Raw genomic sequence first — 11,680 nt, forward strand, 5'->3', positions numbered from 1 at the left:
AGGCTGTTGCCCATGCAGTCACACTTCTGCGTCTGTTGCCAGGGGCATTCTCCTGAATCTTGCACACATCCGGCTGGAGGTGAGGCCACCTTGGCAAGGCAGGGCTTGCCTGAAAAAGGACCGTGTGGTCCTGGCTAATCCCCTGCATATCAGCCTGTATGTCTTGGATCTCTGGGAGTGAAAACCGTTTTTAGGTGGCAGTGGAAGCAGGAAGCTGGTCGCAGCCCTGCCGGGGGTGGGGGGGTGAGGGGGGTGGGGGCTGGTAGGTAAAAGCCAGCCGTAATGAGTACAGGGGGCTGGAGCTTAGCAAGAGGCCAAGTGGTGCCTGGATGACACGGTCAGCGTGAGAAGGTGCAAACGTGGTGTGGCCGGAAGCCCTGGGCTGGAGCCCGCACCTGCTGTCATGAAGACGCCTCCCAGCACGGAGGGGCCATCCGCACCCCCTCGGTTGGAGATCTTGGAGGGAGGCGTCCGGTGACCCCGGTGCCTGCAGGCCAATGGCAGAGAAATGGGGAGCGGTCCACATCCAGCTTTCTGTCACTCTGACCTCCTTCCAGAGCCGCCTTGGGTTCAGATGGGAAGTTGGCACAAACCTGATGCCAGCCCAATTCTCCGTCTTTCTGTTGGACTGTGGGGTCACAGCACCCGGAGGCAGGGAACATGGAGGGGCAGAGGAGGCCACATGGCAGGTCCTCAGGGGGCTGTGCTCACATGTCAGAATGTCTCCAGAGCTATTTCAGCCATCGAGTGACTCAACCCACAGTCATGAAGGTGACCGGAAAGGCCAAGCAGGGGGTGGCTGGCACTGCCAGAAGGGCCTCATCTCCACACCCCCACCAGGCCCCTCCTGGGCCCAGAGGCCCCTGCATGGGGTGCGGGTGGCAGGCACTGCGGAGGCCCCTGTTCCCCGAGGGCCCACTCAAGGCCCACTGACGGAAGCACATGGTGACAGTGACAGGCGGTCTCTTGGCCGCAGCATGGAGCTCTTCAGTACTGACCGAGGCCCTGCTGGCATGGGCTCGGAGCCAGATGTGGACCCCTCGCAGACGCTCACTGGGCACCACGTAGACGGGCCGAGGTCGCTCAGCCTGGGGTCCTGCTGGGAGTGCGGAGCAGGCTCCAGTGGGGCCGGGCTACCCGCGTCCTCAGAGGGTGGACAGGGTCCCCGAAGGAGGGGCACAAGCGTGGACGGCACCAGATGCGGGTGCAGAGGCATGGCCACACCTCGCCCACAGCAGGAGCCCGTCCCCGCCTGCCCCCCATGCTGGAAACAGCGGAAGCCGAATCCCCACGATGCCGACGCAAGATCCACGCACGCAGTGTGCTGGCAGCGCAGAGGAACTTGGGGGCTGATGGCCGTGGGCTGTGTGTGTGGGGAGGGGTGTCAGCCCCGTGTCACATGCCCGAGAGATCCAGTGTCGGCCGGACCCTGAGGCCCCTGCACCGTGGGGCCCCCTGAGCATGCTCCGCACGGGTACCTGCAGGGCAGCAGCGAGAACCAGGCAGAGCGAGCTAAGCCGGGGCAGTGGCGGGGGCAGCGGCTGGGGCTTCAGGCTGATTGGCCCTGAAGAGACCCAGGGCCGCCCGAGGTCGGTGCGCCTCTACCGAACTAAAAGGTGCCGCCAACCGAGCTACCCGCCAGGCTGCAATGCCTACGGTGCGGATCAGAGCGGCCCGGCGGGTCTGGGACTCGGGGGACTGCCTTGGCAAGGTGGGGAGAGGAGGCTCGCGGGCTCTGGAGGAAGCCTGGACCACCAAGCCCCAAGCTGGCCTCTGACAACCTACCTCCGCAGGTAAAGCGAGGTGTCTGGTGACCTTGCAGAAGGTAGAGGGAGAGGGACCCCCGGGGGTGGGGCAAGCCACGGCTGGGCCCTGGCACACGTGGCTGGAGACTGCCGGCCTTCTCCGAGGGAACAGGAGGCGCCAAACGCCGCCCCAGCAACACTGGAGTCGGCCTGCTGTTCTGCGGCCCCTAATCCTGGGGTCCGGGGTGTGGGTGTCCTGGGCGCCCGCCCGCGGAGAGGACACCGCCTTCTTGGGGGTCGCAGCTCCCAGTGTGCCCCAGAGCCCTTCGCTCCTGCCGCCAGACCCGCGCAGCCGCGGCCTGGCTTCCCCTGGAGCTTTGAGCACCTGTCCCCTGTGGCCAGCCGGCTGGCCTCTGGCCCGGGCCTGGGTTTGGGTTTCAGTTTTGTTTCAGGAGCCTGGCTCACCAGGGCAGCTGTCCAAGCCCACAGCTGTCTGAGTCTAGGAAGGAGCCCCCGCTGTCTCAGGCGTTGGCAAGGGGAGGCCTGGGCCAGCGGCAGCCGGAGAGGCAGGTTCCCAGGCCCCTGGCAGCCGCCGGAGTCAGACATGGCGGTGGAGCTGCTGGACTCTGCTCTCACCAGTCCTCTGGCGTCCCACAACAGCAAAGGGGCCGCTCGGCACCGACTGACTGCAGCCAGGTGACCTGGGGGTTTGGGGAGCCTGCGGGGGCAGGTGCCCGAGGTTTTCTTCCTGGAGAGGACCCGCTGCCAGGCACCGGCGCCCCAAGTGCGGCCTGGGGTCAGGCTGCCACCTGATGGACCACCCGCGACCCCGGCACACAGGCTCACCAGGCTCCTGACCGCTGTTTACAAGCACGTGTGCATGTGGCCTCTGCCTTCAGAGCGCTCCTTTCTGGGAAATACATAAAGGCCGAAAAGAAAAGTCTTTGTATGTTACCTTCCCATCCAGTTTCAGTCGGACAACACGGTTGGGCCCAGGTCCACACACAGCTCTGCAGCCGCGTTTCGCGTTTCTAAGTTTCTAACCGCTCAGTGAGCACAGCACCTCCCTGTGTGGGCGGAGCTCTCGCTGCACCGGGGCCATGCCCGAATTTGGGCAGCCCCCGGGGGGGGGGGGGTGCATGCTTAGAACGTTTCTGAGTCTTTGGTGTCATAAACAGCAGTGTGTCATGGTCCCTGCTCTGCGTCCTTGTGGGCTCCTGGGAATGGCTGGGCTGTATTCTGGGTGTGTCTTCACAGAGGAGCCACTTGGAGAGGTTGGAATGGTTGTGCCCATGGGGCTGGGGGTGGGGGGGACCTCCAGTGCCAGGCTGCTCGGGAGAGAGAAGCCCCATCGAGGACCAGACACCCCAGACTTGTCAGTGGCTAGGTTGAGGTGTGGGGACTGTGGCCGAGGTGCTGAGAAGCATCTCCTGGGGACAGGGCTGCAGGGGACAGGGGCTCAGGGCCCTCAGCCTCAGGGTTTCTCTGGGGGCTCAGGAATGCAAGCCTCAGCGGGCGCCCCAGCCTTCCCCCCCACTCTGCAGCAAAGACCACTTCCTCTGGCTCCAGGGGACCCTCATCCCGCCTGGGACCCGCAGTCTTCCAGATTGCTCTCAGGGACTCAGCACTGGGAGGATGTCGGATATACCAGTGGTGTTAGTTTCATTTCCCATAATTAAAGTTAGATATGCAAGAACCCCACAGAAAATATAAATTCTCTATGCTTTTTTCCTATTTGTGCAAGCATAATATCTCCATTTTTTAAAAACTCAAATACTTTGCACATGCACATTAGTTTTCCAAAGTGCTGCCACAGAGCTATTTAACACCAGCGTCCCAAAGTCTTTGATGGGATAGTGGGTTAGGAGTGGGCAGGGGACACTGGCCCGAGAGGCAATGGGCATCCCTCATGTCTCCTAGTCTCCTCTGCCCTTCCTCCTGGACTTCTTGGGGTGTTTGAAATGTTCGATGGAGTCACCGTGGGAAAAACGATGATTAAAATCTATGACGATTGATTTCTTTTTTCCTACAGCTCCAAGCGAGGCAAGATTTGTGGCGGTAAGAAGCCCATTGATGCCCAAGCCCTGAGAAAGAAGGTCAGCAGTGTGACATGTGACCCTGCAGCCCGTGCCATCCTCAGCAGTCTGCTGCTCTACATCACTGACCTCCAGGACAGGCCCCCAGGGCCTCCTCCCACCCGGGGATCAGAGGGCAGGGAGAGCAGGGTCAGCCGCGCTCAGGATACTCAGGACGCCCACCGGCGGCCCACATGCTTTCAGCTGCTGCAGGCCAAGTTCATGGGCACTGGCCGAGAGCCCCGCCTCAAGAAGACCCGGGAGGTGGGGAGGCTGATCTTCAAGGACAAGCAGGGCCCCAGCAGGAGCTTGGTCACCGCCACCATCAACAAGCTTCTGGACAAGGCCCGGGAGGGAGCCGGCCGCACGGCGCAGGACGGGGAGCCGCTGTGCAACGAGAAGTCCCGGCGTGGCCTCCCCACCGGGGGAAAGGGCACTGTGAAGAACATTCTGAAGATATTCTTGGCGGCAGAGGAGAAAAACGTGTGTGAGAAGCCGGAAGCTGCCAGAGGGCCCCTGCCAAAGCCGGCCAGCAAGAGGGGCTCTGTCCTGTCCAGGCTGCGGGCGAAGTTTGAGCAAAGCGGCTGTCTCTGCTCCGAGGCCAGCGTGCTGCCACTCCGCACGGAGGGGAGGAAGAAGGGCCTGCGCAGGAGGAAGACGCACCGACCAGAGGCCCGTGAGCTCTGCACAGCCACCATGGCCAGCACCTGCATCCGGACGCCACTAGCCCGCTTCCTGGCCTGCACCGCTGAGCCCGTGCTGGCCTTCAACATTGCCACCGTCGTCTGCAGCCCCAGGAGCTGGCTGTCCCACTGCGCCAAAATCGGCCACTCCGACCGGGGGCGCGTGTCCAGCGCAGGGGATGCGGCATCCAGGGAGAATAAAACAGCGGGATGGGGGCAGCCTGGTGGGCACCCCGAACAGCCCCCAGCACCCAGTGCCACGGCTCCTGGGGACAGTCTGGAAGCCGGGTTCCTGGGTGTGGGGCCCAAGCCTGTTTCCAAGCCAGACCCCGCTTCTGCCTCCCACAGGGGTGAGGCCCTTTCTGGCTGTGAGCCCAGGGTGGCCCCACTCAAACCAGCCAGCCCTGGGCATGCTGGGGCAGCAAGAGAGGACAGGACGGGAGACCCCCCCGCAGGGGACTCTGCACAGCACACCTGGGGGCCGGGGGGAGCCAGGACGGGCCTGTGGCCTGGACCCCCGAGGGCGCAAGCAGGGGTGGCCCCCGAGGTGGCCCTGACAGTTTGCAGTTCTGAGGATGAAACAGAAGTAGCGACCCCAGGCTCGGAGCGAGATCCCCTGTTCGCCATGCAGCAGACTTTCCCGGAACAGAAGGTAGCGGGACGTGTCCCGCCACTTGCGGTGCCCGCGGTTCAGGCCCTGCGGCGCGCACAGCCAGCCGCCGAGCCTCCCCAGATAATGGTCAGGCGGCCGCTCGTGCACGAAATGCCGCCTCCCGCTGCGCTGCCAAAGGCACCAGGTGGTGGAGACAAGGGTTCTAGTCTTCCGAGCGGTGGGGATGTGGGTACGGACAGGGGTGCGGATGGGGGAGGAGGCGTAAATGGGGGTGGGGGCATGGGCGGCGGAAGGAGCGGGGACGGGGGCCGAGGTGAGAGTGTGGGCGTGAGTGGGGGCGGGGGCGGGGCTGGGGGCCGGGTTGGGGTTGGGCCTAGGGCTTGGGGTGGGAGAGTAAATGGGGGCAGGAGCGTGAGTGGGGGCGGGGGCGAGGGCGGAGTTGGGGGCTGGGGTGGAGGCGTGAGCCGGGACGGGGGTATGGGCGGGGTCGGGATCGCGGGTTGGAGGGGGGTAGGGGGTATGGGCATGGGAGGGACTGGGGGCGGGGTTGGGGGCGGGGTCGTGAGTGGGTCTGGGGGCGGGGACGTGGGCGGGATTGGGGGCGGGAGTGTGGGCGTGGTTGGGGGCGGGCGTGTGGGCGAGGGTGGGGGTGTGGGCGGGGTCCTGAGTGGGGCTGGGGACGTGGGCGGGATTGGGGCCGGGGGCGGGAGTGTGGGCGTGGTTGGGGGCGGGGTCGTGAGTGGGGCTAGGGGAGGGGATGTGGTTGGGGGCGGGCATGTGGGCGGGGTCGTGAGTGGGGCTGGGGGCGGGATTGGGGACGGGTGTGTGGGCGGGGTCGCGATTGGGGCTAGGGGCGGGGATGGGGCTGGGGGCAGGATTGAGGCCGGGGGCGGGTGTGTGGGCGGGGCTGTGAGTGGTGCTGGGGGCGGGCGTGTGGGCGGGGCTGGGAGCGGGCGTGTGGCCGAGGGCGGGGATGTGGACGGGGGCGTGCGTGGGGGCGGGGCCGGGGGCCGGGGTGGGCTTCCAAGTGCTCCAGAGCCTTGTCCCGCGCCGGTAGGCGGTGAGGCTACCGGGGCTGCCAGCGCGGGCCGCAGCGGGTCGGCGGGGCCACGGCGGGGCTCCCTGGAAACCCTGAGTGTCTCGCCTGCAAGGGGCGCCGCCAGCGTGGGTCGGGACCTGTCAGCGGCTGGTCCGCAGCAAAGTCCCACGCGGGGAAAGGAAAACACGCGCAGCGCTGGGGACCGAAACGCGCTCTGGCTCCGGCATCCTGAGGGAGCGGCGGGGCAGGGCGCGCCTGAGCCCGCCTGCCAGAAGCATCCGTCGCCAGCAGCAGGTGACGGGCGCGCCCGTGGCGAGGACGCCCCATCGCATCATCCCACGGCCTCGGAGAATCAGTGGGGAGGGGACGGACACTGGGCGCCCGGCCGCGGCGGGACGAAGTCCGACAGAGCGGCCTCCGCGCACGAGAACGGCCTGCGCGAGCAAGAGCCCGGAGGGCCGCCACGGAGGGGCTCAGCCCGGTCCGGCCTGCGGGCCGCAGGGCGCTCCAGCACCGGCCTGGGTGGGGACAGACCCACCTCCCTCAGTGAACGCCCCAAACCGAGTACCGAGGTCCCAGGAGCCGCGGAGAGTCACACCACAGCAGCGCCCGGTAGCGCCCTGAGCCCGGTAAACGTCGTGGCTGGAGAGCGGAAGCCTGTGCGGGAGGCTGAGGGCCGACCCCCGTCACCGCACTGCAGCCCCGCAGCAGAGGCTCGTGCCCCGGCCGCCAGCCACCCGCTCGGTTCCGTGCCAGCCGTGTCCTGGAGGCACCACGGGCTCGGAGCAACAGGGAGCGGTGTCTGTGGAGGCTCGGGGGGGACCCCTGAGGCCCCGGCCGCGGCCCTGCCGGAGGCGGGGGTCCCCTTGTGCACGCGCGCTGCGGCGGAGAGCGAAGCTAGCACAGGGGCAGGGGGCAGAGGTGCCACAGCCAGACACGGGAGCCCATGCGGGGGCGACCTGTCCGCAGTCCCAGGCTGGGCTCACCCCACGACCCAGGGCAGTGCTGGCGCCGGGCCTCCCCAGAACCAACCGAACAAGGAAGACAAGCGCATCCTGCCTGAAAAGCAGGTGCCTCCCAGTGCGGAGGCTTCTCGGGTGGCAGCAGAAGGGCAGCGGGCAGGCCGGGTGCCCCCAAAGTGCCCAGATCTCCAGGTGCACCTGCCGCCTGCATCCCTCCTAAGGTCTGGTGTCCCAGAGGGAGTGGAGGACAGGGGCACACATCAACCTCTGGCAGGCCTGGGGGCACTGGAGGAGAGGGCCGCAGGGCCCATGAGGCTCGGTGGTCCCCTGGAGAAAGGGATAGCTCTCCGGGGTCGGGAGCCTGGGTCATGTGCTGCTGAAGAGGGTCAGAAACGGCCCTGGGGGGTCCAGGTGGGCAGTGGTCCGGACACGGGGGCCACCAAGACGGAGACTGGTCAACACCCCAAGAAGGGCCTAGAACGTGTGCAGGGGCAGCAGGCTTGGCGTGCAGAGAGCCCCCGTTTGGGATACAGTGCCCAGGCTGGCGGGATGGTGTCCCGCAGCTCGGTGGGCCCCCCCAACAGCTCCTCAGAAGCAGTGGCCACTACAGATCCAAGCAGGATGTCCCAGGGACCGGGCCCCAGGGGTGGCCAGGGAGGGCCTGGAGCACCACACCGGGTGGGAGAAAGGCCGTGGCCCTCTGGCCCCGAGCCAGCGCAGGGCTCCGTGGTGCCCGCTCCCTGTGCCCCAGCCCAGGAGGGGCCCTCACACACTCCTGCGGCAGGGAGAGGTGCGGTGGAGCATGAGCACCACAGAAGGCTGGCACGCTTCGCAAAGTATAGAGCCCAGAGCTTCAGCGACCAGAGGTCCTTCGATCTGTCCTTCAGACCCACAACCATCAGAGCCAGCGACACGTTTGAGCTTCCGAAGTGAGGCCCGGCCCCCAAACCTCTGACACGTCTGGCACGTCGGTTTCCACACCTTAACCCAGGCTCTAGACTGTTTTCCTGCCTCCAAACACATGGCCTCAGACACGTGCATGCAGGGCTCTGTGTGGCGGTCCCTCTCAGTCTCCGGTGACCAGTCTGGGGAGTCTGCACTCTGGAACTATGTGGCTGATGAGGGAGGCCCTCAGGACATCCAGACACTTGTCCCTGAGCGTCCCTTTCTTTACTGTGCTTAAGGCGTCCAGGCACACGTTTCTGTCTCTGTGTTGAGCTGTGTTGTTTTAGTTCTTTAACTAAAAGTTTGGTGCTCAGCCTTGTGTGTGTCTCTCCTGTCCTGTCTTGGTGGCTCTGGCTGGCCTGGACTTTGAAGGCGCCTTTCCCGTGGTGGAGTCCTCGGCAGACACCAACCAACAGGGCGGGCGTCAGGCTGCGGCCCCTGACTGGCCCAGCACCCCCTGCACGGCCCCCTCAGCTTGGCTCGGGCTGGGGGGGGCAGTTGCCCACGATGTGCCCTTGGGGCCAGAGCAGGACAGACCACCCGCATTGTCCCACAGGAAGGGATGGAGCACAGGGATGGGAGTTTGCGTTCAGCACTGTTTTCAAACGCACAGTTCTGCAGGAGCATTCTTGCAGCACCAAGTGGTGGGGACAGTGAGAGGCCACAGGGCCGCGTCCCCCCTATCCCCAGCTGCCTGTCCTGCTGTATCCTGAGAACACAGGAGTCTTGCCACTTTGCCTGGGGCGTTGTGTGTTGTTCCTTGCTTTCCGGTCACTGAGACCATCCGTTTGCGGCTAGAATATTTGAGTCTGTGTACAAGTGGGAGGAAGGAAATAAAAACCACTGATAATCACGTTGCCTCAAGATAACTTGTTATTGTTGTGGGCTGCTTTTCCCTCAGTGTTTCTAAGGCACAGCCACGATTGGGGTCACACCTCATGTACAGTCTTGAACTCTCAATGTCACAGCGCACGTGTTCTGGGCCATGAAGCAGCTCGTGAGAGCCGACAGCGGGGGAAGGCTGTGCCCGCTGGCCCACGCACCCCGTGCTCGTGACCCCCCTCATGGGGGGCTCCCGCTCCTCAGACACGTCTTGCTGCTTGCTGCCCGTCAGGGCAGTTGTCTACACCATCTCTACCTGTCCTGTAGAAGCTTCCTTGACGCGTGCCGTGATCTGATCCTCTGCCTACAATGTCCGTGCAGGGAAAGTGCTCAGAGAGAACTGGGTTGTCCAGGCTCATCCTGTGCAGGGCGGGGCGCCTCCTCCCAGGGCCACCTGAGGTGACACAGGTGTGTGGAGCTTCTGGAAGGGCTAAGCAGGAGGCATACGGTGTGTTTTGTCCTGGGGTGGGCTCGCTTCCTGCCCCCCACTCGGGCCATCGGGTTCCAGGCTGCAGGGTGGCACCTTCCACAGCTGGGGTGTCCAGAGCCCACAAGCCCCGAGCAGGTGCCAGAATGTGCCAGGCCTGGATGGTGGTGCGGGGCCCCCAGCTGAGCAGGAACCACACTGGGGGCGCACAGGGAGGGCCCCGCAGCGGGACCTGGGGTGTGTGACAGTTGTGAATGTGCCCACGGGGCTGCCCGGCCCGTGTCTGGGCTCCTGGGTGTGGACCCCAACCGTGGGTGAGGGGGCCCTTGGGCGACGCCTCATCTGCCATGTGTGGCTCAAACTTGGGGTCCTCTGCCGCAGAACGGTGTGTCCCCTGCTGGGGGCCCAGTGCCCCCGACCCAGGTGTCTCGGGAAGGCTGAGCCTCATCTGCGGCTGGCTTCCTGGAGCCACAACCCCAGGGGGCGCCTGGGCAGGAGAGGCATCTAGCGGGGGGCTGGACGGGCACCACCTGGCTTACCGGCCCCTTCCTTCTTCATACTTTGTTCAGAAGTGGGGCTGAGACCACGTTTGGCAAAGAATGTGACGACAGACAGAGGAGAGAGAAATATTACGTTCACCGAGTGTTCCCTTTTTAAAACGAGGAGTAGGACTGTGCTATTTTTAAATAGACCAGAAAGTCCACTGGAGAACGCAGAGTGGTGTCAGCCCAAGTGGTGGGAGAATCGACCAGAATCTCCTCCAGATGGCAGCTTCAAGGAGGTCATACACCCAGGTCCTCCCAACATCTGGCAAGCGGTGGGGGGTGAGTCTGTGACCTGCAGGGCTGGGGGGGGGGGGGGGGGGAGGGGTTGGCCCTCTCCCCATTCACCAAATACGGCTGCAGGTCCCCTGCCTGTGGGAAGCTTGCAGTTGAAGGTGATTTTCCGAGGGTACTTTTCGGTGGTCAGCATGTGCTCATGTTACGTGAAGACTGTGGAGTCTAAGGACCCCACGGACACAGGTGCTTCCACGGTGGACACGGCCGCTGCCTCCACACAAGGCAGGCCCGCAGGCACCCCGTGTGGAAACACCCCTTGCAGAAGGTTGGTGGCCAGCGGACCTTGGGCTTTGTAAATGAGACCCACGGTGGCGGGGGCGGGGGGAGGGGAAGAAACCCTCTCTGCGTGAGCCTGTTAGCCCACAGGGTGGGGTCTGCATGTCTGCACAGTTAGAGGCTAGAAGCCTAGGCCTGCTTCAGATTTTACAGCTCCTTGTGTTTACACATCCGTCTGGGAGCCCAGTCGGTGGGGCTCCCACAGGAAGTATCTGTTAGTGAAAAATCTCGGGAGTGCTCTCGTGTCTCAGATCTCCACCCACGAATGCCAACGGTCAGGGTTGTACAAACTCAGCATCACTTCCTTAGTCTTTTATGAAAGCACCTTTGCCACTTGAGTTATGATCTTTTAATTATGTGATTGTGTGATAACCCACAGCCGTTTAATTCAATGTTCTCTTTTTTCTCTTTTGTATACAAACCTCTAAAATAGGTTTGTTGGGAAAAAAACCACTAACTGTATTTTGTTGTGTTTGTAACTTTATTCACTTGGAAATAATTTCAAAAACAGAAATAAAATATGTCGCCTATCACAAATCTCCTGGCAGGATGGGGTGGGTCATGTCTGTGTCGCCAAGGATGCTTTCCTTATGGTCTCTTAGACAAGGGCGGGTCTGGCTGGACCTCCCAGCGTCCATCAGCCAGGGCCTTCCCTGAGAAACCATGGCTTCAGGAGCTCTTGGGGTGACAGGGCTGGCCTGGCACTTCGGTGCTGACCAGCGGGCCCCTCAATCCTCATCCTCGCTGCCGGACATGTCCTTCGTGGGTTCCCTGCCCGCCTGGATGGAACCCCACCCTTCGGCCTGCACTCTCGTCTGCGAGAATGGCGTGGGCCCCATTCGTCCCTGGGCCTCCTGGGTAAGGAGGGGCTCACGGTGTGAGGTGCACGGACACTCACGCCACGGGTCCCCTGCATGAAGGACCACAGTCTCATCAGCGCCACCAGAAGGTTTTCCTGTCACGGTGACAGCGCTCAGGAGAAACCTCGGCCCAGGACGGGGGGGGGGGGGGGGGGGGGGGGGGGGGGCACTCTTCCATCGCCCCAAATTCTGTCAGCCCTCTCGGCTTGCAACCCAGTCCTCACACTCGCTGTGGGAAGGGAACCCACTCCCAGGTGTAGACGCGCTCCTGGGAAACCCGCCCAGCGGGCTGTGCACAGACACCGGCTTCTGTAAATATGCTTCCTTTTCTGGG

At 64.0% G+C, this 11,680-nt stretch overlaps 1 protein-coding gene across 1 annotated transcript; it reads left to right on the forward strand.

The window, feature by feature from the left end:
- Positions 1-35: 35 nt before the first annotated feature.
- LOC132680530 (uncharacterized) lies at positions 36-8,050 on the forward strand. The gene is made up of 3 exons (XM_078436027.2): positions 36-1,793; positions 3,778-5,429; positions 6,174-8,050. Exons 1-3 carry the CDS (start codon positions 1,462-1,464, stop codon positions 8,048-8,050), a joined length of 3,861 nt encoding a protein of 1,286 aa, XP_078292153.2. The 5' UTR covers positions 36-1,461.
- Positions 8,051-11,680: the final 3,630 nt, after the last annotated feature.

This window comes from Panthera onca, chromosome A1 (genome assembly GCF_046562875.1).
Source record: "Panthera onca isolate mPanOnc1 chromosome A1, mPanOnc1 haplotype 2, whole genome shotgun sequence".
Taxonomy (NCBI): Eukaryota; Metazoa; Chordata; class Mammalia; order Carnivora; family Felidae; genus Panthera; species Panthera onca.